Raw genomic sequence first — 23,350 nt, forward strand, 5'->3', positions numbered from 1 at the left:
CTAAGAGAATTCCCCCCACATACAGTCAGGTGCATAAATATTGGGACATTGACAGAATTTTCATATTTTGGCCTCTATTCACCACCAAAATGGCTTTGAAATGAAACAAACAAGATGTGCTTTAACTGCAGACTTTCAGATTTAATTTGAGGGTAATTACATCCAAATCAGGTGAACGGTGTAGGAATTACAACGGTTTCTATATGTGCCTCCCACTTTTTAAGGGGCCAAAAGTAATGGGACTATCAACTCAAAAGCTATTTCATGGACAGGTGTGGGCAATTCCCTCATTATTTCATTATCAATTAAGCAGGTAAAAGGTCTGGAGTTGATTCAAGGTGTTACATTTGCATTTGGAATCAGTTGCTGTCGACTCTCAATATGAGATCCAAAGAGCTGTCCCTATCAGTGAAGCAAGCCATCATTAGGCTGAAAAATCAAAACAAACCCATCAGAGAGATAGCAAAAACATTAGGTGTGGCCAAATCAACTGTTTGGAACATTCTTAAAAAGAAAGAACGCACCGGAGAGCTCAGCAACACCAAAAGACCCGGAAGACCACGGAAAACAACTGTGGTGGATGACAGAAGAATTATTTCCCTGGTGAAGAAAAACCCCTTCACAACAGTTGGCCAAATCAAGAACACTCTCCAGGAGGTAGGTGTATATGTGTCAAAGTCAACAATCAAGAGAAGACTTCACAAGAGTGAATATAGAGGGTTCACCACAAGATGCAAACCATTGGTGAGCCACAAAAACAGGAAGACCAGATTAGAGTTTGCCAAACAACATCTAAAACAGCCATTACAGTTCTGGAACAACATCCTATGGACAGATGAGACAAAGATCAACTTGTAGCAGAGTGATGGGAAGAGAAGAGTATGGAGAAGGAAAGGAACTGCTCATGATCCAAAACATACCACCTCATCAGTGAAGCATGGTGGTGGTAGTGTCATGGCGTGGGCATGTATGGCTGCCAATGGAACTGGTTCCCTTGTATTTATTGATGATGTGACTGTTGACAAAAGCAGCAGAATGAATTCTGAAGTGTTTCGGGCAATATTATATGCTCATATTCAGTCAAATGCTTCAGAACTCATTGGACGGCGCTTCACAGTGCAGATGGACAATGACCCGAAGCATACTGCAAAAACAACCAAAGAGTTTTTTAAGGCTAAAAAGTGGAATGTTATGCAATGGCCAAGTCAATCCCCTGACCTGAATTCGATTGAGCATGCATTTCACTTGATGAAAACAAAACTGAAGGGAAAATGCCCCAAGAACAAGCAGGAACTGAAGACATTTGCAATAGAGGCCTGGCAGAGCATCACCAGGGATGAAACCCAGCATCTGGTGATGTCTATGCGTTCCAGACTTCAGGCTGTAATTGCCTGCAAAGGATTTGCAACAAAGTATTAAAAAGTGAAAGTTAGATTTAGGATTGTTTAGTTTTTCCCATTACTTTTGGCCCCTTAAAAAGTGTGAGGCACATATAGAAACCGTTGTAATTCCTACACCGTTGACCTGATTTGGATGTAATTGCCCTCAAATTAAATCTGAAAGTCTGCAGTTAAAGCACATCTAGTTTGTTTCATTTCAAAGCCATTGTGGTGGTGAATAGAGGCCAAAATATGAAAATTCTGTCAATGTCCCAATATTTATGCACCTGACTGTAGTATGATCTTTTACTCAATGCAGAAAGATTTCCAAAGATGCATTTTATTTCCAGCAGATGGATGCAAAAAGAGGAATACCTCGGAGGAACATCTACTTTTGTCTTCAGATTTTAAAATTGAAGATAACACCGTACAAGATTCTCCAGGACAAAACCCTATTACACTAAATATACGTCCAAAGTTTGATAGTGAAGATGCATCGTCTGATCCCTGTAATCATAAAAAAGGTTCTGCTGACAATTTAGATAGAACAATTCCTACAAGTGCTAAAATGTTTCTCTGTTCTGAATGTGGTAAATGTTTCTCACACCGTTCAATATTTGTTAGACATCAGAGAACTCACACAGGTAGGAAACTGTTTCCATGTTCTGAGTGTGGGAAATGTTTCACACGGAAATCACAGCTTGCTGTACATTTTAGAGTTCACACAGGTGAGGAACCGTTTTCTTGCTCTGAGTGTGGGAAACGTTTTGCTAAGAAATCAAAGCTAATTGAACATCAGAGTTTTCACACAGGTGAAAAACCATTCTCTTGTTCTGAGTGTGGGAAATGTTATGCTAACAAATCAAAGCTGATTAAACATCAAAGATATCATGAGAGGGAGAAGCCTTTTCCATGTTCTGAGTGTGGGAAATGTTTTACACATAAATCATATCTAGTTATACATCAGAGATGTCACACGGGTGAGAAGCCATTTTCATGTTCTGAGTGTGGGAAATGTTTTGCACAGAAATCATATCTTGTTATACATGAGAAACTTCACACAGGTGAGAAGCAATTTTCATGCTCTGAGTGTGGGAAATGTTTTGCACAGAAATCATATCTTATTACACATCAAAGAGCTCATACAGGTAATAAACCATTTCCATGCTCTGAGTGTGGGATATGTTTTAAACATAAATCCACTCTTGTTAAACATCAGAGAACTCACACCGGTGAGAAGCCATATGTGTGTTCTGAGTGTGGGCAATCTTTTACTCGTAAATCGGCTCTGGTCAATCATCAAAGAACTCACACAGGTGAGAAGCCGTTTCCATGTTCTGAGTGTGGGAAATGTTTTAGACATAAATCAAGTCTTGTTGGACATCAGAGAAGTCACACAGGTGAGAAGCCATTTCCATGCTCTGAGTGTGGGAAATGTTATACAGCGATATCAGTGCTCCTCAGACATCAGAGAAGTCACACTGGTGAGAGGCCGTTTCCATGTTCTGAATGTAGAAAATGTTTTACACATAAAGCAGATCTGGTCAGACATCAGAGAAGTCACACCAATGAGAAGCCCTTTTCATGTTCTGAGTGTGGGAAATGTTATATGCGCAAAACAACCCTTGTTGCACATCAGAATATTCACACATGAAAAAAAAAACATTACCGTGAGGTTTCATTTAAAATAGAGTTGCAGCAATAATCTAAATAATGTGAAAGATGTTGAATGTATTGTAAAATATAACAATTGGTGAAAACATATTGACAGATTGTTTTCACATCACTAATTTATGGAGGGCTCACACAGTATATTAACATATTATAATTTAATTACCAGCCACAGACATAGGTGGAATGTGTTTCATAAACATAAGACTGGAACATACAATAGTTTCCTTCTATTAGACATAACATGGCTACAACAACTCTGCACAGTAATAAGATCACATTGGTGTTATATGGGGTCCAAAATATATAATGATCAGCAGACACACCCGTAAACCAGAATATTAGAACCACTCTCATATCAAGCTAATGACGTTGACTATCTCATAGCATGTCAAGGTCACAAATCCTATTAGTTGGTAAGCTGGCATTAGGTGCTCATAGTCAACATATTGCATGGAGAAGATATGGTCAGGTGTAAAGAATTGAGTGACTTTGATAAGGGACCAATGTTTATGGCCAAACATCTGGGTCAGAGCATTTTCCAAGATGGCAAGGTTTGTGGGGTGCTCAAGGTCAGCAGTGATGAGCACCTACCAACAGTGATCCAAGGAGGGAAAAATCTACCAACTGCCCACTGGTTGTTGGTCTGCAAAGATTTATTGATGCACGAGTTCAAGAAACTGTCTTGTATGAACCAACAGAAGAGCTACAGAACTACAAATAGCAGAACATTTTGATGATTATGATGGAAGTAATGTGGGAGTAATGTGTTATGACACCCAGTTCATGGAACCCTGCTGCGTAGCCCCCGGTCACAGTGTCCATACCAACCTGTGTCCAACTTTGAAAGAACCTACAATGGGCAAGTGAGCACTGGAATTGGACCTTCGATCAATGGAAAATCATTTCCTGCTCTGACGATTCCCACTCTTTGTTACATCATGTGGATGGCCAGGTATGTGTATGCTATTTACCTAGGCAAGAGATGATGCAGGTTGCATTGTGGGATGTTAAAAAGCCAATAGAGGGCGAAAGATGATTTGGCCAATATTCTGCTGGGAAACCCTTGGTACGGTCATTCATGTGCACTTAAATTTGACGCATAGACCCACTTTGTTGCTGACCAGATGACCATGGCAACAGCAATCTCCCATGGAAATGGCCTCTTTCAGAAGGATAATACACCCTACTGCACTGCGCGCATTGATCGAAGAATGCTTTGAGGAACATGATGAACAGTTCCAAAAGGTCCAGGCCTACAAATTCAGCAAATCTCAATACACTTGAGCACCAGTGGTATGGGTTGGAATAAAATCTCTGTTCTTCAACAGCTCAACCTTGCAACTTACATGGGTTAAGTATACTGGTAATGCCCTGGTACCAGACACCACAAGACACCGTCACTGTCTTGTAGAGTCCATGCCTCGGCGGATCAGAGCTGTGTAGGTGGCACATAGAAGAGCAACAATATATTAGACAGGTGGTCCAATATTTGTTGGACTCATCAATGTATATTCTTAAGTTGTATATACAGGGGGTGTAAAGCTTTGCTCTTTCTGGATGAGCTACATAGACCTGGGCGTTCTTTGATGAATATGATCTCAATCATGCAACTTGTATAGCGGCCACATGTAAAAACATGATTTTGTTTTGCAGGATGAGATATATAAGTAAAGGTTACAGAGATCAGAGTGCAACTTTTCTGCCCTGGATACATTATTGGATCCCTGGTAAATTACCTTTTAATGGATTCAATAATACTTTGGTCAACTGGGTTACTAGTCTCCTTTATAGAGTGTTATTTCCCTTCCCTTTGGACTTGATAAATAAAGCCAAGGGCATGGTTCTTTTATCGTACATATACAGTAAATAGTGATACAGATATGTCTTCGTACATCTATTTTTTTTGCACTATATGGCGCGAAATGCCTGGTTGCTTCTTAAACACCCCGCTATAGCAAGCGATTCCTGTGCTGGAGTACTTTTCCCTGAATCTTGCATCTCAATTCGCTAATAGTTTAATCAGTCGGTAATACTGTACTAAGGACCTGATTCAGACCCGCTCGCAAGCGCTATGCGCTTGCAAGCGGGTCGATGGTTGTGCATTGCGCACACACGGCGTGCGCAATGCGCGTGCGTAAGCGCGTAGCGGCTGTCGATGTTGATCGACAGCTCGCCCCGTTTTGTAGGCGGGGGGGAGGGTGGCTGTGGACGAGTGATATCAGTAGTGAGCTTCCGGCTCTATTAGAGCCGGAAGCTCACTGGGTCTTGCGGAAGACGAGACCCTACCACAAGGGTCTCGTCGCAAGCCCGATGGTCGCGACCTTCGCGACCATCACCTGGCCGCTCGCAAAAGCTGTGGGTGGTCACCCACAGCTTAGCGAGTGACCAGGAGGTCAGGTTTTTAAAAACAAAGCGGCCGCCCTGATTCAGAGCGAGCGCTCGCTTTTTACGAGCAGCTCTGGATCAGGCCCTAAGTCCCTGATAAGGGTGTGATTCAGCTGTGGATGCAGTGACAGGGATCACGCAGATTTCCGATTATCGGGTATATACGCCTGACCTGTACTGCTTATATGCAGTACGGGTAGGCGATCCCTCACGCAGTACGGCAGCAAACTGTCAGTGATTGACATTCTGCTGCCGCTTATGGGCGGGGAGGCGGCAGCTCCGGCCTCCGTTTCCCAAAATGAAGGCGCGTCACTGCCGTTGGAGGCAAGTAGCGAGGCCAGGATCTCCGTCAGCTGAAGGAGATTTCCTGGCCTTTTTCACTCTGCGGTGGCTGGTTTGCGTGACCCAATGGTCATTTAGCTGGCCGCTGGACATGCAAATGATCCGATGCTGTACGCAGCTCGGATCAGTAATGCATGCAGGAGGCAGGATACCTTTTGTTAGCAGCTGCGATAGCAAATGCGTCTGCAGCTGAATCACCCCCTCAGTCCCTAATAGTGTACTAAGTTGCTAATAGTGTTATAAAACACATCAGGCGTAATTTCTGTGCATTGTGAGACATCTCATCCCTGATTCCATACTATCCTATCCATGTGCTGAGCACAAGCTTCACTCATCCTTAGCATGTTTAAAGTAAAGGCTGAGAATGAGTCCCACTAATTGTAAGATGGTTCTAATAAGAGCTACAGCTTAATTATGTAGGCAGCCATTCTGCAACTGAAACAACACCGATGAGAATACAACTTATCAGTTTATTAAGAGCCAGTGACATTATTGATTTTATCGACTGTAGTCTGAAGAATGCCCCCAAAATAGCTGCCTGCACAGTGCAGCTGACAATTGTGCTGCAGTGATTATTTTTAATATTTCTGTATTATGTCTATGCAAAGGTCATGTTTATTGCTGCCCTATGTTTATTAGAACGCTGTATATTGTGTACTGTAGTTTGGCTATTGGAATATGTTTTACGTTCAGCTTGATGTTATATCTATATTTTTATTTTGGTATTCTTTATATAGTGAGTAGGTAGATGACATAACGGTATATTGTAAATATGGACGTGGCATGCTACATTATGGTCTACTCAAATATGGTAATAAAACATATTATTACCAACCAAGTTGTGTTCTTGCTTTTTTAAACGTGAGTAAAAAGAAAATGCAATAGGAAATGAAGAAAGGATAAGAGGAGAGCCCTACACAGTATGGATAATGGGAGAGCCCTACACAGTATGGATAAGGGGAGAGCCCTACACAGTATGGATAAGGGGAGAGCCCTTCACAGTATGAATAAGGGGGGAGTCCTACACAGTATGGATAAGGGGAGAGCCCTACACAGTATGCATAAGGGGAGAGCCCTACACAGTATGGATGAGGGGGGAGCCCTACACAGTATGGATAAGGGGAGAGCCCTACACAGTATGGATGAGGGGGGAGCCCTACACAGTATGGATAATGGGAGATCCCTACACAGTATGGAGGGGAGAGGGTGTGTTTGGGCTGGTCCCATGTGCATTGCACATTGGCTGTACATCTATTATATTATTTTCTTTATGGGTCTGCAATCAGGTTCCTATATGATGCTGTTTCCTGGGATTCCATCCAGACATCCCACATTGTCATGTATACTGCACACAATGCATCAACATCACTATCACTGCGGACTTGCACCAGCCCTGTCCTCTGTCTGACATCAGCCGGATCTCTGCGCATGCCCGCCTTTGAGTTGTGCAGACAGAGCTACCACGGACTCTGCCACAGGTTCTTGCACATATTAGCAGGTAATCCTGCCGATATGTGAGAAAATAAGCCCAGAAGTGTGTTTATTGTTTCTTACTGACATCTGAATGCTTTTTCATTGCCATAAAAACAATAGTTGCTAGATGTTAGCAGATGCCATAGAGAATAATTATCTGCTTGTGTTTCATTTATAATAAGAGTCCTCTTGTTTCTCAGATGCCCCCCAAAAAGGAAGAAGGTATCCAAATAATGCACATTGGTCCAGAATTGGCTTGTGCAGTTAAGTCTCTTAATCGGCTTCACAGCCTCGTTTTCTATAAAGTTTTCGCCCTCCCTTTCCCCCTAGCTTCTTAGTCTTTATAATGCAATCCTTACTGCCCAGAAATCTGATGGCGCCAAAACTAGAGCAGAGATTATAGTTATTCACAAGGAAAGCAGTGACCGCGCTTCATGCTCTGGCTATAGGCCAAATTCTCTCCTAAATGTAGACCTCAAACTTTTTGCAAAAATTCTTGCATCGATTATTCCCTCCTTGTCCATTTGGACCAAGTCGGCTTTATTCCTGCACGTCAGGTCTCTGACAACACTCGTAAACTGTTTGGCCTCATACACATAGATAAAAAGATATCCCTCCCTGCTCTGGTGGTGGCCTTAGACACAGAAGAGGCCTTTAATAGACTAGACTGGACCTTCATGCATCTTACTCTTCAGGCCTTCAGATTGCGAAGAAACTCTACACATGGAATTGCTTCTCTTTATTTTAGCCCCAATGCCCTGGTCCTAGCGAATGGATTTGCTTCCCCTCCATTTAATATTCATAATGGTACCAGACAAGGGTATGCCCTCTCACCTCTTTTCTTTGCCTTAATGATGGAGCCTATGGCGACCAGACTGCGCAACAACCCTATCATCTCTGGTATCCGAGTGGGCACAGTCATGGATTCTATTCTGTACATACAAGGAACAGTATTGTATGTGTTACTGCATCACCATCATACACATTGCGTATCTGTCTGGGAGGCATGGCTATAATTACTCTGAGCGCTCGTTTCACCGGACAATATAAATCATGGCAGTCAGTATTAATCAGATTTGTGTGTTTTAATAGTAGTCTTTATCATATTCACCTCTCACCACTCTGCATTAAGAGTCATCAGAGTAAAGCAGAACTATAGGACGCAGGGAGCAGAAAGATTGGTGCCAAGTAGGTCCTATGTACACTCCCTGTGTCTTTCTAGGTAGCAGGGTGCCTAGAGAGTTACTCCCACTACCTAGGAAGGTGCAGAGTGCGTCCAAACTGCAAAAGTGTACTGTTAGGGAAGCGATCATGCTTCCCCCTTGGCTATATGCCCTCGTCTATATTGCCACGTTAATCTGCTTCTTTTAATTATGGGTATGTATGAAAGTTCCCTTGCTGGGACAGCAGGTCCGATTATAGGTTGTACTGGCAAGGTTATTGGCACTGCCTGTTATGACACTTGCATGCAGTGTCTTTTTATAAAAAGGCAACAGAGGAGGAGGGAGCCTGCAGGAGAGGGAATACAAGATCCCCCTGCTACAAAAACGCATCCATAAGCATAGGCACAAAGCAGCAAACGCCATCTGAAGATGGCCATAGTCAACAGGACTAAGCGTAGATTTTCTGAGCTTGGCAAAGATATGGACCCTTTTGTCGTAAAAAATTACTTTCTCAAAGGCAAGATGACAAAGGCATTTTGAGTGTTGAAACGCGTCAACTGTGCCCATTCTACAATTTTTTGACACCTGGGGGTATATTTACTAAAGTGAGAGTTTTTAGAAGTGGAGATGTTGCCCATAGCAACCAATCAGATTCTACTTAACATTTATCTAGCACCTTGTAGAAGTTAATAACTAGAATCTGGTTGCTTTGGGCAACATCTCCACTTCTAAAAACCTGTACTTTAGTAAATAAACCCTCTGTTGTTAGATGATGCAGCCTTTACCTACCAAGTATTTTAAATAGTACCTTCATTATACCTCTCACAAACAAAAAAGTCTATAGAATATTAGTCCATGAAAATGTGATTTAAAATCACTTAGTGAAAAAAAAGTGACTTCTTCCATTCTTGTTCAAGTATGAAAAGAAATTAGAGTGTAGTATTGTGTATATACTTCTAATAAAATGTTGTGCAAAGTGACTTCTGGAAATATACAACAACACACAATCACCTTAGAGGATTTAGAACCCATTATCGCGATGCAAATGGTGCTTACAGTATGTCACTGCATGCTGGATCCCGGCATCTACCTAATGGGTCCGGCAGCGCTGTTGGTGTAAGGGGCAGTGGGGGGGTGGTTCCCGGGACCTGTTTCTTCAAAGTCCGGCTGGCTCCTCAATGTTGCTGCCATCTGGACACGCTGTGTGCGGTTTGGGCGGCTTGCTTCCTCTCCCCCACAGTGAGCAGCTGCGGCTCCCATAGGGCCGCGCAGGCCGCTCAATATTACTCTTAAAGGGCCAGGCGAACCGGAGGATGATGTCACTAAGGCGCCAAATCTTGTCTCCTATATAAGGAGGTTCCCGAGGACACTTTGGTACCAAAGTATAGGCTCCCAATTCTTACTCCAGCGTTCCTGTTGTGATTCTACTGCTCGTTCCTGACCTTAGCTTTGTACGTGACACGACTTTGTTTGCTCCCTGGTACTGTGCTTAATAATCTGGTTTGACCCTTGGCTATCCTCCGTGACCTGCATAAGTCTGCTCCCTGGTACCATCTTGCACATTTGGTTTTGTCCTGGTTTGTCGACTAAGCTGTACATCTTCATTGAACTCTACCCTGTTCAGTGAACACCAGCACTCGTAGTACAGTAGGTACTAGTCTGAGGGCCGCGACCTGCTTGTCGGATGCAGCTAAGTCCATACCTCCTTGCGGAAGTCCCTGGTGAACACCACCGGCACGTTAGACTCCACGCTTCAAAACTAGGTCTCGCCAAACCAAATATACGAGTCCACTATCTATACATGAGCTGCGCCTATTGTGTCTGTACTGCCAGATTATCAATAATGATAAAATGTCAAATCAGCCATGATGATCTTCTTTGCTGCTTGACACACACCAGCTCCACCCCCCAAATGCTGCAGCATGTCAATCATGTTGTGGCTTGGAGGGGTCTGCGAGCGAGATCGCAGGACCCATTCTGCACATGGGAGGAACGGATCCTCATCATCTGCAGACCCCAAAACATTGGTGATGTGCACTAACCATTGGGTTAAACCATTAGCCAGTGTTCTTGTGGTGACCATCCCTAGCTTGTAAGCAGCATGTGGAAAGGTCTGGTGCCAAAGTGGGGGAAGTTTGATAGGAAGGTGGAGAAAGTCTAATGTGCTTCTAAGTGGCTTGTGGGTGAGTGAAGGTCTCACTGGCATGTGTAAAGACCTCATAGGTTTGTAATTGACATATGGGATGGCATAGTGGGGCAGGTGTATTGGTATTACTGGCATCATGGAAGGTATGATGTAAGGGGAATAGGGTGTGGTTTGAGGGGCACGTAGTGATGTCTTAAGGGCATTACTGTGAGATACATGGCAGTCATCCTTGGGTGTCAGGTGGATTAGGCTGGGCAAGATTGTTCTCAAACTCACCAAGATCATTCAGCTGCTGACTGGAGAGGTGACTGCTGGGAATGGGACATTATACAGTAACACCAGGGGATGTGTCTGGGTGATGACTGGAGAGGTGACTGTTGGGAATGGGACATTATACAGTAACACCAGGGATGTGTCTGGGTGATGACTGGTCATTCTGGAATGTGTAGTTCTACAAAAGCTGGGGGCCCCTTAATGCCTACCCCTAATTTAGGTGGACGCGAAGGACAATTGGTGAAGAATCACTGGCCTCTCACATCACTGGGTAAGAGGAGACTTTAATTTATTGTAATGAAGAGATCAGTTATGAGGATCATCTATATACAGACATCACCTGATAATTACATATGCACAATGTACTCAGTCACTGTGTGTCTCCTGCAGATGGGTTCAGTAACAGAGATACCCCAGAGAGATGTCCCCTTCCACATTCACAGGATTGTACAGAGGAGAATCACAGGACCCCACATGAGGATCAGGTAGATGTGATTTAGGGTCTCAGCAAAATCAAAAATACCGAAGTGACTTCATTACATGACCTATGGAGAAGATGTCAGATTATGCGCTGATATTCTATATGAATAAAATCGGACAATATTAGCATCTTATCCTATTGTTTTGTGCATTTTTTAGGGTGAAGAGCTGACTAATATTAAGGTAGAAGATAGGAAGGCTGAAGAAGAGACGTATGTGAGGGGTGATCAGCAGTGTAAGGAGGAGGAAATCCCTACAGATATCAGCACAGGTGAGTAATAATCACTTATTACAGAGAACAGTCACATATTCTCCTTGTTCTGTAAGTACAGCCGTCTCTTATTTTTTACCCAACTCTCCTGTTGCATTAAAGTCCACATCATGAATATTCCCTACCATATGTGAAGGTTTCTTATTGAAGAAGGAAGTGGATCTTGGTGGTTAATGATCGGTCACCCTTAGGTTCTGCAGTAAGCTAGGGGATCCTTCTGCATGTGCAGCACTCCACTGATCAGCATGGACCGGAGCCCCGGCACGATCACAAGGTTCCCTCTGTTTCTAGTGACAAAGACAGATGCTTTCGGAGTCAGATGGAACAGCTGGGACTCAGCTAAATCTGCAGCAGCCGCTGGAAAACCACCACTTGCCGCAACGCAGAACAACCGGTTGCCAGCTGAAATCACCTAGGCCTCTGGAGGGGTGATTGCTGGATAAAGGGATCAGACAAATACCCCGAGCCCCAGTTCTTGGTCAGCAACGGTGGGTTCACCACCACTTGCTGCAATGCGAACCAGGTGGTTCCCGACAGGGGCCATCCTGTCTCCTAATAGTGAGGGCTGGTTACCTGGGACTCTGCCGATCAGCTCTGCAGTATCAGCAGATATGTTGCTGCTGATCCACAGTGTCTATGTAGCAGTTGCGCTCGGAGCCCTCTAAAGCCACACAAGTGTTAATCTGCACGCGGGAAGTAAAACAATTGGCTTATTCCAGGTCTTCCCCTGTTGATGGATCTACTGCTGGTCCCTCCTCCTTGCTGGTAGTTTTCTAGCCAGTGGAGCTGGCTTTAGGTGCAGAGCTATCCCAGTCCTTACAGGGTCTCACACAGGTCTCCAACTCCCCTACAAAAGATGTTGGACCTCGCTGTCCTTCAGAGGCCATCATATGACTACCCCCCTACAATCAGGGTATGAGTCATACTGTGAGGTTTCGTCCCTATCAGATCAAGAATTTCCACAGGATTCAGACCTACAGTTGTCCTCCTTACAGGTTGATGAGCAGCGTGGTCCAGTTCATATGGAATCTTTAATTGCCGCAGTCAGGTCCACCTTATGTAGTATGGATTTGAATAGTACCCCTTCTCAGGAGGGAGCTTTCTTTAAACACAGGAAGAAGACTGTTATTTTTTATCCTCCGATTAGCTAGAGGATCTTATTTTGGAAACCCGGACATTTCCAAGCATTTCATGACTTTATCCACTCTCTTACTCTGACATGACAAAATTGGAGACATCTCCCCCAGTGGTCACCCATATAGCAAGGCTGGCGAAGCCCAACAGGCATCCTCTCCCAAACTTAGCCCCTCCTAAGAATACCATGGACAGGAAGATTGAGGTTTTTACTTATAAGCATATTGTCTACTGCATTTGCAGAGCTATGGCCAGTTCTCACTTTGGCTTGGGTTATGAAGGTCTTGAAGCAGTGAGCTGATTCCCTAGACAGAAGACTCGGGTCTGGCATCCATTGCTCAGATTTGTTGTCAATTGCCAACAATATCTGGCCACTTAACTGGGGGAAGCAGCTAATGATTCAAGCATCCTGTCCGCTAAGGTTTCATCCTCTGCAGTAGCTGACAGATGAACAATCTTGCTTTGTTTCTGCATGCAGACTTTGAATCTAAGATGGCTCTGGAATCCCTTCCATTTACGGGAGGTGTTCTGTTCGGTCCCGAATTGAATAAGATCATTACAGCTATGGTGGCCTCCAAATTCTCTATCTATCCCTCCGTAACTCAGGACTTTTTCCTTTCAGTCCTGTCGCCCCCAGGGATAGCTGAGATTTCAGTCCTCCGCGAGAGGCCAGAGTTCCTCGCCCAGAAGTGGCAAGTCCAGGGGCAGACAGGCCTGATCAGGCTGCCTGCCTACTTTTAAACTTGTGGTAAAACATACTGCATGATAGGTCGAACTCCTACCTATGGGTACCCATGGTGAGATGGCATCTTCTGCTTTCTCTAATGCATGGCTGCAAATAGTGTCTGACTACTGAGTCCAAGTCATCCCTCTTAGGTTACGTTTTGGACTTCAGGGAAGCCCCTCCAGGCCAGTTCTTCATGACAGGTCTACCTGTCGACCTCATCAAAGAATTAGCCTTGCAGGAGTCCATCAGGACCCTTCTGACTTCCGATGTCATTATCCCAGTTCCACCTCATCAAAGAGGGACTGGTTTCTATACCAATCTGTTCCTCGTAAAAACGCCAGATAGCTCTTTTTACTCCATCCTCAACTTAATGTCTTCATCAGAGTTTCCAGGTTCAGGATGGAATCCCTCCGGTCCATCATGCTGGCCTTGGAGCCAGGAGATTTCCTGGTGTCCCTGGATGTCAAGGACACATATTTTCATATTCCCATTTGGAGGGTCCATCAGCGATACCTCCACTTTGCAATTCTATCTGATCATTACCAATTTCAGGCCTTGCCATATAGCTTATCATCAGCACCTCATGTTTTCACAAATGTCATGTGATGGAGTCCAATCTTCAACTCTGCATGGTCCGAATCATCTCATAACTGGACGACCTTCTCATTGTGGCTCAGCCTCCAGTCACACTTCAGGAGCATCTCCTTGTAGTGGTTCAAGCCCTTCAGGTACATGGTTGGCTTATCATTTGGCACAAGTCCAGATTGTCTCCACTGCAAAAGATGCTTCACTTGGAAGCTCTGCTAAATACCCAATCTCAGTGAGTTTTCCTCCCCAGGGACAAGATTTTTACCTTACTGAACATGCTATGGTGTCTTCTTTGGATGCACCAAGTGTCAATACATCTCTGCATGAGAGTTCTGGGCAAGTTAGTCTCCACCTTTGACATGATGAAATACGCTGAATTTCACTCCAGATCTCTTGAGATGGAGATCCTTTTCAAATGGAACCACTCTCCTCTTCACTTCTAGTCTCAGCTTCTCAACTTGTCTCAGTGCATCACTCCCTGCTGTGGTGGTTCCCACTTAGACAGGGGATGCCCCTCTCTGATTCAGCTGGTTGCTGCTCACAGTAGATGCAAGCCTGAGGGGGTGGGGTGCGGAAATGCTCCACTACACCATCCAGGGTCAGTTGGATGGCTCGGGAATCCCATCTTCCAAACAATGTTCTGGAGCACCAATCTACCAAGCCCTTTGTCAGATGAGGCCAGTTGAAGGTGGTAAAGGTTCAGACAGACAGCGTGACAGCTGTCACATACATCAATCATTAGGGCAGCACTCAAAACCCTGGGGCCATGAGCAATCAGCAGAATTCTCCATTGGCAGAATAGTTTTTCCCTGTGCTGTCAGCAGTTATATCTTGGTACTCAGAAACTGGGAAGGAAACTGTCAGTCATCAGGACATTCACATGGGAGAATGGTCTTTTTACCCCACCAAGTTCCAGATGCTAGTGGATCGCTGAGGCCATCATGACTTATACATTATGGTCTCCAGTCACAATCGCAAGTTGCCTCGGTTCTGCTCCCGAACTACGGATCCGGAAGCCCTGCTGATGGACACCCTTTTATTCCATGAACATTTCTCATCTACCTTTTTCCTCTGGTGTCTCTGGTGTCATGGGTTCTTCACAGGTTAAAGTTGGAGGGTGGGTCACCATTCTGGTGGCTCCAGACCAGCCAACCAGGACCTGGTACATGGATCTTCATCAGTTATCGGTGGCTTCTCCTTGGTGAATGCCTTTCAGGCCAAATATTCTGTCCCTAGAGTGCATTCCTACACTTGGATCTCCCTCACCTGGCTTTGATGGGGTGGCTGTTGAAACAGCCCTCTTGAAAACCATGTTTTTTTCAAATGCTGTAGTGTGCATTATGCTTTTGCACCAGGAAGCTAATATCGTTGAGAGCTTATCATCAGGTGTGGTAAGCCTATTTTTCCTGGTGTTCAGTCCTGAAGCTGGACCCGTCAGTCTCCCATCTATCCAAGGTCTTGTCAGGTTTGGACTATGGGCTCCATCTATCTTCCTTCAAAGTTCAGGTCTCTGCCCTGTCTCTTTTTTTACAGCAGATGTTTGTGCTTCTGGCAGTCCAAGCCTTCCTTCAGGGGTTGCTTCACATTCAACCACCTTTTCTTCCCCTGGTGGCTTTGTGGGATTTTGTTCTGGTTTTAAGGGCTCTTTAGTCTTATCCTTTCAAGCCTTTGGAGTCAATGATAGTGTATCTCCTTCTTGCCATACCTTCTTTTCGGCAGTTGTCAGATTTAAGTGCTTTGTCAATATAGTTCCCCCTTTCTGATCTTCCACTCAGATAATGCAGTTCTCTGCACTAGTTTGGATTTTCTTACGAAGGTGGTTTCTACATTCCATATCAACCAGGAAATTGTTGTACCTTCTATTCTGGGGACACAACAGGTTCCACGCTCATCTCTATGGACTTTGTGTGGTCCCGCCGCATCTACATTTACAGGATTAAATATTTCTGCCATTCTGATTAGCTTTTTGTGTGTGTTTATGATGCCCGTAAGCGGAGCTGGACGGCTACCAAGCAGACGCTAGCAAGTTGAATTAAATCAGTCATCCTGCATGCATACCTTTTGGCCAATCAGCTTGGTGATGGCTTAATTAACCAGATCAGTGGGCACTTTCTGGGTGGCTTGGTGAGGTGCCTCAGTGGAGCAACTTTGCAGAGCGGCTACATGGTCCTCTGCACACACCTTCATCAAATTCTACAGGTTTGACACCTTCACCTCCAGAGATGTTAGCTTTGGGCAAAGGGTCATGAATATGGGAGTTTGGTTCTTACCAGATAAATCCTTTTCTCTGACTACATGGGGGGCAGTAGATGCCCACCCATATGCCCCTGGCTTGCATGGGGTTGTTTTGCAGACCCATGGGTTCCTCTTTGTGTGTATGTTCTGTGTGTTTGGCCTTTTCCTCCTCTCCTACTCCCTGTACTTAGGCTTTGTTTGTTTAAAGTGACTGTTGCAGGGTGTGGGGTACAGGGTAGAAGAAGCCTTCCAGTGTCCCCTATGGAATCGGAAAATATTTATCAGATAAGAACCAAAATCCCATTTTTTGCTTGCAAATTTAGGAGGTGCAAGCAGAAATCAGTGGCTCCACTGTATTTGGTTACAGTGATGCCTACATTGCCAGATACTTTTATGAATGCACGCAAGCCAAACAAATTCCCCCTATAGTATGAACTTTTACTAAGTGTAGCAAGTTGTGGTCAATGGCCACAATTTCAGATAGATTTTTTCCAGTGTGTTTACTCTGATTGCTGCTTGCGACCTCAGGAGGTGCGCGCAGAAATCCGCAAAGGCTGCTTTGCTGTGTTTGACGTTAGAGCGACGCCCACAGCGCAAGAGGCTCCAATGGGGCCATGCTAGATTAGAGAATTCCCCCCATAGTATGAACTTTAACTTAATGCAGAAAGAAAATATCTATTTCCAAAAATGTATTTTATTTCCAGCAGGTGGATGGAAAAACAGGAATACCTCAAAGGATCATCTACCTTTTTCAGATTTTAAAATAGAAGATTACAACATACAAGATTCTTTAGGACAAAACCCAGATACACTAAATATGAGTCCAGTGTTCGACAGTGGAGATTCGTCATCTGATCCCTGTATCCATAAAGAAGGTTCTGCTGATAATTTCAACATTGTAACACACAGAACAATCCCTACTAGTGCTAAAATATTTCCCTGTTCTGAGTGTGGTAAACATTTCTTACATCGTTCAATCTTTGTTAGACATCAGAGAACTCACACAGGTAGGAAACAGTTTCCATGTTCTGAGTGTGGGAGATGTTTTGCACGGAAATCAAATCTTGTTATACATCAGAGAAATCACACAGGTGAGAAACCATTTCCATGTTCTGAATGTGGAAAATGTTTTACACATAAATCAAATCTTGTTACACATCAGAGAACTCACACGGGTGAGAAACCATTTTCATGCTTTCAGTGTGAGAAATGTTTCACAAGAAAATCCGCTCTTGTTGCACATCAAAGAGCTCATACAGGTGATAAACTATTTAATTGCTTTGATTGTGGGAAATGTTTTAGACAAAAATCATATCTTCTTAAACATCAGGCAAGTCATACAGGTAAGAAGCCGTTTCCATGTACTCATTGCGGGAAATGTTTTACACAGAAATCAAATCTTGTTAAACATCTGATAAGTCACACGGGTGAGAAACCATTTTCATGCTCTGAGTGTGGGAATTGTTTTTCACAGAAACAAGATCTTGTCAGACATCACAGAAGTCACACAGGTGAGAAGCCATTTCTATGTTCTGAATGTGGAAAATGTTTTACATATAAATCAACTCTTGTTGTACATAAGAGAAGTCACACAGGTGAGAGGCCATTTTCATGTTCTGAGTGTGGTAATTGTTTTGCAGATAAATCAGCTCTTGTCAAACATCAGAGAACACACACAGGTGAGAAGCCATTTCAATGTTCTGAGTGTGGGAAATGTGTTGCACATAAATCAGCTTTTATCAGACATCAGAGAACTCACACAGGTGAAAAGCCATTTCCATGTTCTGAGTGTGGGAAATGTTTTACACATAAATCAGTTCTTGCTGAACATCAGAGAAGTCACATAGGGGAGAAGCCATTTTCATGTTCTGAGTGTGGGAAATGTTTTACACGGAAATCAGCTCTTGTTGCACATCATAGAGCCCATACAGGTGATAAACCATTTCAGTGCTTTGATTGTGGGAAATGTTTTACACAGAAACCAGGTCTCCTTAAACATAAGAGAACTCACACAAGTGATAAACCATTTCAGTGCTTTGATTGTGGGAAATGTTTTACACAGAAACCAGGTCTCCTTAAACATAAGAGAACTCACACAGGTGATAAACCATTTCAGTGCTTTGATTGTGAAAAATGTTTTACACAGAAATCAAATCTTGTTAAACATCTGAAAACTCACACAGGTGAGAAACCATTTCCATGCTCTGAGTGTGGGAAATGTTTTACAAAGAGACTAGATCTAGTCAGACATCTGAAAACTCACACAGGTGAAAAGACATTTCCATGTTTTGAGTATGGAAAATATTTTACGCAAAAAGAATCCCTTGTTGTACAACAGAGAAATTCACAAAGAAAAAAGGTTTGAAGCAATTATCTAAATATTGTAAAAAATTTTGATATCCTTATTGTAAATGATAAAAAAATTGGTGTAAATATATATGTATAGATTGTATTGACATCACTGAATAATTGGGGGCCTTTTAAAGCTTCACTCACGTAGGGTGGGATGCAGCAAAGCCAGAAATGCGGTAAAACCCCCGAAAATGCCATTTGGGGGATTTAACCTGTGTTTCTCATATGCACCAAGCCCCGAAATTCAATACATTCTGGGGCATGGATGCGATGGGTAATGCCATATCAGATGGCATTACCCGATAGAAGCCTATGGACTTCTATTTGCAGCTTCCCCCTGGGAGGGATCCAATCAGATCCCTCCCAGCACCCCCTGCGGCACGCGGCCTTCTGCACATACTATAACTCCGCAACAGTAATAAGATCACATCGTTGTTATATCCTAAAGAATAAATAATAAAAGTAACGGACTGGAGACATATAAAAGATTGACAACTTCGATATGAAGCAAATGACTATGCATGCCAAGATCACAGATGTAATACATGGTAAGCTGCCATTGGGTGCTCGTATTCACATGGTACATGCAGAAGATTTGCTTGAGTATAAAGGAGTCAGTAACATGATTGTAGTCTGAAGATTGCCCCCAAAATGGCTGCCTGCACTTTTATGTCACTGACAATTGTGCCTTATATGTAACAACTTTACATTTTAATTTTTTTTAAATATTTCTGTATTATGTCATGTTTATTGCTGGCCTATGTTTATAACAACGCTGTATATTGTGTACTGTAATTTGCAAAGTGACTATTATGTGTTTTATGATCTGTTAGTGATATATATATTTTGGTATTCTTTATATAGTGAGTAGGTAGATGACATAACAGTACATTGCATATATAGTCATGGCATGCTACATTATGGTCTATTTAAATTCGGTAATAAAATGGAATATTACCAACAATGATGTGTTCTTACTTTTGTTATATTTATTTAAGTGCATGTAAAAAAAAAAAAAAAGGGGATGAAGTAAGGATAAGGAAGAAAGGAAGGATAAGGGGAGAGCCCTACACAGTATGGATAAGGGGACAGCCCTACACAGTCTGGAGGGGAGAGTTTGGGGTGGTCCCATGTGCATTGCTAGTATATTTATTATACTATTTCCTTCAGGGGTCTGCAATCGGGTTACTATATGATGCTGTTTCCTGGGTTTCTATCCAGACATCCCACATTGTCATGTATACTGCACACAATGTGTCAACATCACTATCACTGCGGACTTGCAGCAGCCCTGTCCTTTGCCTGACATCAGCCGGATCTCTGCGCACACCCTCCTCTGTCACCCGCAGTGCCATCTACACACCAGCAAACTTATCCTGCCAATGCCCATTTACACCCTCTGAGTGGCAAGGGGAGTAGTGTATGACCCTGTATCACCCATTGTTGTACAAAGTTGCTTATGGGAGCCCCGATTCAGACTCTGGTGCAAAACACTGCAAGAGCCCTCTGCGCTTTGGAATTGGGTGTGACTCTCAATCAGGCCCTTCACCTACCAGGTACATGGCCTCATTAGCATAATTACCCAGTCCCTGACCTTAGCTGCTTGGTGGTCCAATACTGACATGAGGAAATCATGGATTTTGCATCTATCAATACTGCTGTTTGAGAACGACCTATTTTAAGGTGTTTTCAGGACACTCAGGGGTGAGAACCCAGAAGCCACGAGGAGATGCTGTCTGCATCTCGGCAGTCAGAATACAGCTGTCGCTCGGTATCCTAACCCTCCCCCCCTCCCTACTCTAACCCTCCCTCGGTGTCACAAACTCACGGGTGGATTGTGGATACTACCCGTATTCTGGGAATTGGCTATACCTATTCCTGAGGCGCGGAGTCTAATGTGCCGGCGGTTTTCACCAGGGACGCTCGCAAGAAGGTATGGACTTGGCTGCGTCCGACACACAGGTCGCGGCCATCAGGTTAGGTTTCCCTATACAGGTGCTGGCACTTGGTCGGTATACAGGAGACTGGAGCGTAGTTGACTAGCCGGGTCAGAACCAAACGGACGAGACGGTACCAGGGAGCAGACGTAAACGGGTCACAGGGAATAGCCGAGGTCAGAACCAGATATCAACGCAGAACCAGGGATCAGGCAGAATCAGAGTCACGAACATGCCAGGGGTCAGAACCAATAATCAGGATATGCACAGGAACACTGGAGTATGGTAATGGAGCCTATACTCTGGCACTGGAGTGCTCCCAGGAACTTCCTTATATAGGTCAGAGTTCAAAATTAGCCTCAATCAGCGCATCCTATTACGGTGCCTGTCCCTTTAAATCCTTTAGCAGAGCGGTGCACGCTCCTAAGGAAGCCGCGGCCGCCTGCACACAGCTTCCTGGGGAGAAGAGGAGCAGCTGACAGCGGGTGCTGGGGATCTCCCGCCCGCTATCACACGCCAGCCAGGACTCCAGCGTCTCCGGACCAGGTAAGAGCGACCTGGATTTGGCGGTGCCGTGACACTCAGTGCCTGAACCTAACCTCCCCCCTAGTCTTAAAATTAAATGTGGGAGGGTTTCTGATATGGCGTTCCTAGGGGGTGAAAGATATAGGTACAGTGCATCCGGAAAGTATTCACAATGCTTCACTTTTTCCACATTTTGTTATGTTACAGCCTTATTCCAAAATGGAATAAATTAATTTTTGTCCTCAAAATTCTACACACAATACCCCATAATGACAAATGTTTTTGTTTTTTTTTAATTTTTGCAAATTTAATTAAAAAAAAAAAAACCTAAGAAATCACATGTACATAAGTATTCACAACCTTTGTCATGAAGCTCAAAATTGAGCTCAGGTGCATCCTGTTTCCACTGATCATCCTTGAGATGTTCCTACAGCTTAATTGGAGTCCACCTGTGGTAAATTCAGATGATTGGACATTATTTTGAAAGGCATACACCTGTCTATATAAGGTCCCACACTTGACAGTGCATGTCAGAGCACAAACCAAGCATGAAGTCCAAGGAATTGTCTGTAGACCTCCGAGACAGGATTGTCTCGAGGCACAAATCTGGGGAAGGGTACAGAAAAATATCTGCTGCTTTGAAGGTCCCAATGAGCACAGTGGCCTCCATCATCATTAAATGGAAGAAGTTCAGAACCACCAGAATTCTTCCTAGAGTTGGCTGGCCGTCTAAACTGAGCGATCGCGGGAGAAGGGCCCTAGTCAGGGAGGTGACCAAGAACCCGATGGTCACTCTGTCAGAGCTGCAGCATTCCTCTGTGGAGAGAGGAGAACCTTCCAGGACAACCATCTCTGCAGCAATCAGGCCTGTATGGTAGAGTGGCCAGCCGGAAGCCAGTCCTTAGTGAAAAAAAACACATGGCAGTCCGCCTGGAGTTTGCCAAAATGCACCTGAAGGACTCTCAGACCATCATGAGACAAAGTTTGAACTCTTTGGCATGAATGCCAGGCGTTATGTTTGGAGGAAACCAGGCACCACTCATCACCAGGCCAATACAATCCCTACAGTGAAGCATGGTGGTGGCAGCATCATGCTGTGGGGATGTTTTTCAGCAGCAGGAACTGGATAGAGAGAAAGGTGAATGCAGCAATGTACAGCGATATCCTGGATGAAAACCTGCTCCAGAGCGCTCTTGACCTCAGACGGGGGCAATGGTTCATCTCTCAGCACGACACGACCATAGGCACACAGCCAAGATATCAAAGGAGTATCTTCAGGACAACTCTGTGAATGTCCTTGAGTGGCCCAGCCAGAGCTCAGACTTGAATCCAATTGAACATCTCTGGAGAGATCTGAAAATGGCTGTGCACCGACGCTTCCCATCCAACCTGATGGAGCTTGAGAGCTGCTGCAAAGAGGAATGGGTGAAAGTGCCCAAAGATAGGTGTGCCAAGCTTGTGGCATCATATTCCAAAAGACGAGGCTGTAATTGCTGCCAAAGGTGCATCAACAAAGTATTGAGCAAAGGTTGTGAATACTTATGTACATGTGATTTCTTAGGTTTTTTTTTTTTTAATTAAATTTGCAAAAATGTAAAAAAGCTTATTACACGTTGTCATTATGGGGGATTGTGTGTAGAATTTTGAGGACAAAAATTTATTTATTCCATTTTGGAATAAGGCTGTAACATAACAAAATGTGGAAAAAGGTAAGCGTTGTGAATACTTTCCGGATGCACTGTAAATAAAGTAATCCAAGTCCAGGATACACACAGAATCCTGATGCCAGCATCCCGACAGGGTTAGGATACTAACAGCTGTCGGTCGGTATCCTAACCATAACCCTCCTTCCCCAGTGCCTGAACCTAACCTCCCCCACTAGTGCCTAAACCTAACCACCCCCTCCCTGCACCTAAAACCTAACTTCCCCCCTTTATACTACTACTAATCCTAGTGCCTAACCCTCCCCCTAATCCTGCTACTTACCTTCGGGATACTGGTAGTTGGGATTCCGGTGCCAGGACTCTGACAAGTGTCAGGATTCCGACACCGGCATTCTAACCGCCGGAATCCCTGCAGTTACTATACTGACCGCATCCCATTGTAAAAGTATGTCAGTGCTATTCTAGAATATAAACTCTGCATAGATACTGATTACTGCACAAGATCTATGTCTCTCATCCACACACATCACCTGCTCCCATTTACAGTTACAGGACTTTTTGGGGCTGCACCCACTATGTGGAATGACCTCCCATGCACAATA

The 23,350-nt window shown here is 44.0% G+C and overlaps 2 protein-coding genes across 3 annotated transcripts in view; both read left to right on the forward strand.

The window, feature by feature from the left end:
* Positions 1 to 5,164, forward strand: part of LOC148508081 (uncharacterized) — a 27,124-nt gene extending 21,960 nt beyond the window's left edge. For both annotated transcript variants that reach the window (XM_088445219.1, XM_088445218.1), the window contains one exon: positions 1,730 to 5,164. In XM_088445219.1, coding sequence (XP_088301345.1) covers positions 1,730 to 3,033 — 1,304 coding nt within the window. In that variant the 3' untranslated portion in view covers positions 3,034 to 5,164. The remainder of the gene's footprint in view (positions 1 to 1,729) is intronic.
* On the forward strand, positions 3,515 to 19,556 carry LOC148508082 (uncharacterized). The gene is made up of 8 exons (XM_088445072.1): positions 3,515 to 3,737; positions 3,834 to 4,005; positions 7,454 to 7,475; positions 7,584 to 7,721; positions 7,811 to 8,060; positions 11,226 to 11,320; positions 11,475 to 11,586; positions 16,978 to 19,556. The coding sequence occupies exons 1-8, from the start codon at positions 3,515 to 3,517 to the stop codon at positions 18,633 to 18,635; spliced, it is 2,670 nt and encodes an 889-aa protein (XP_088301198.1). The 3' UTR covers positions 18,636 to 19,556.
* The last annotated feature ends 3,794 nt before the right edge of the window (positions 19,557 to 23,350 follow it).

Source organism: Taudactylus pleione, unplaced genomic scaffold (genome assembly GCF_031769625.1).
Source record: "Taudactylus pleione unplaced genomic scaffold, aTauple2 ptg000377l, whole genome shotgun sequence".
NCBI classification, from domain to species: Eukaryota; Metazoa; Chordata; class Amphibia; order Anura; family Myobatrachidae; genus Taudactylus; species Taudactylus pleione.

Coding starts and splice junctions, on each gene's coding strand:
- LOC148508082 (XM_088445072.1), top strand. CDS start 3,515: ATGGTCAGGTGTAAAGAATTGAGTGACTTTGATAAGGGACCAATGTTT. Junction 4,006..7,453: donor TACATCATGTGGATGGCCAG/GTATGTGTATGC, acceptor CTTGTTTCTCAG/ATGCCCCCCAAAAAGGAAGA. Junction 11,587..16,977: donor CCCTACAGATATCAGCACAG/GTGAGTAATAAT, acceptor TATTTCCAGCAG/GTGGATGGAAAAACAGGAAT.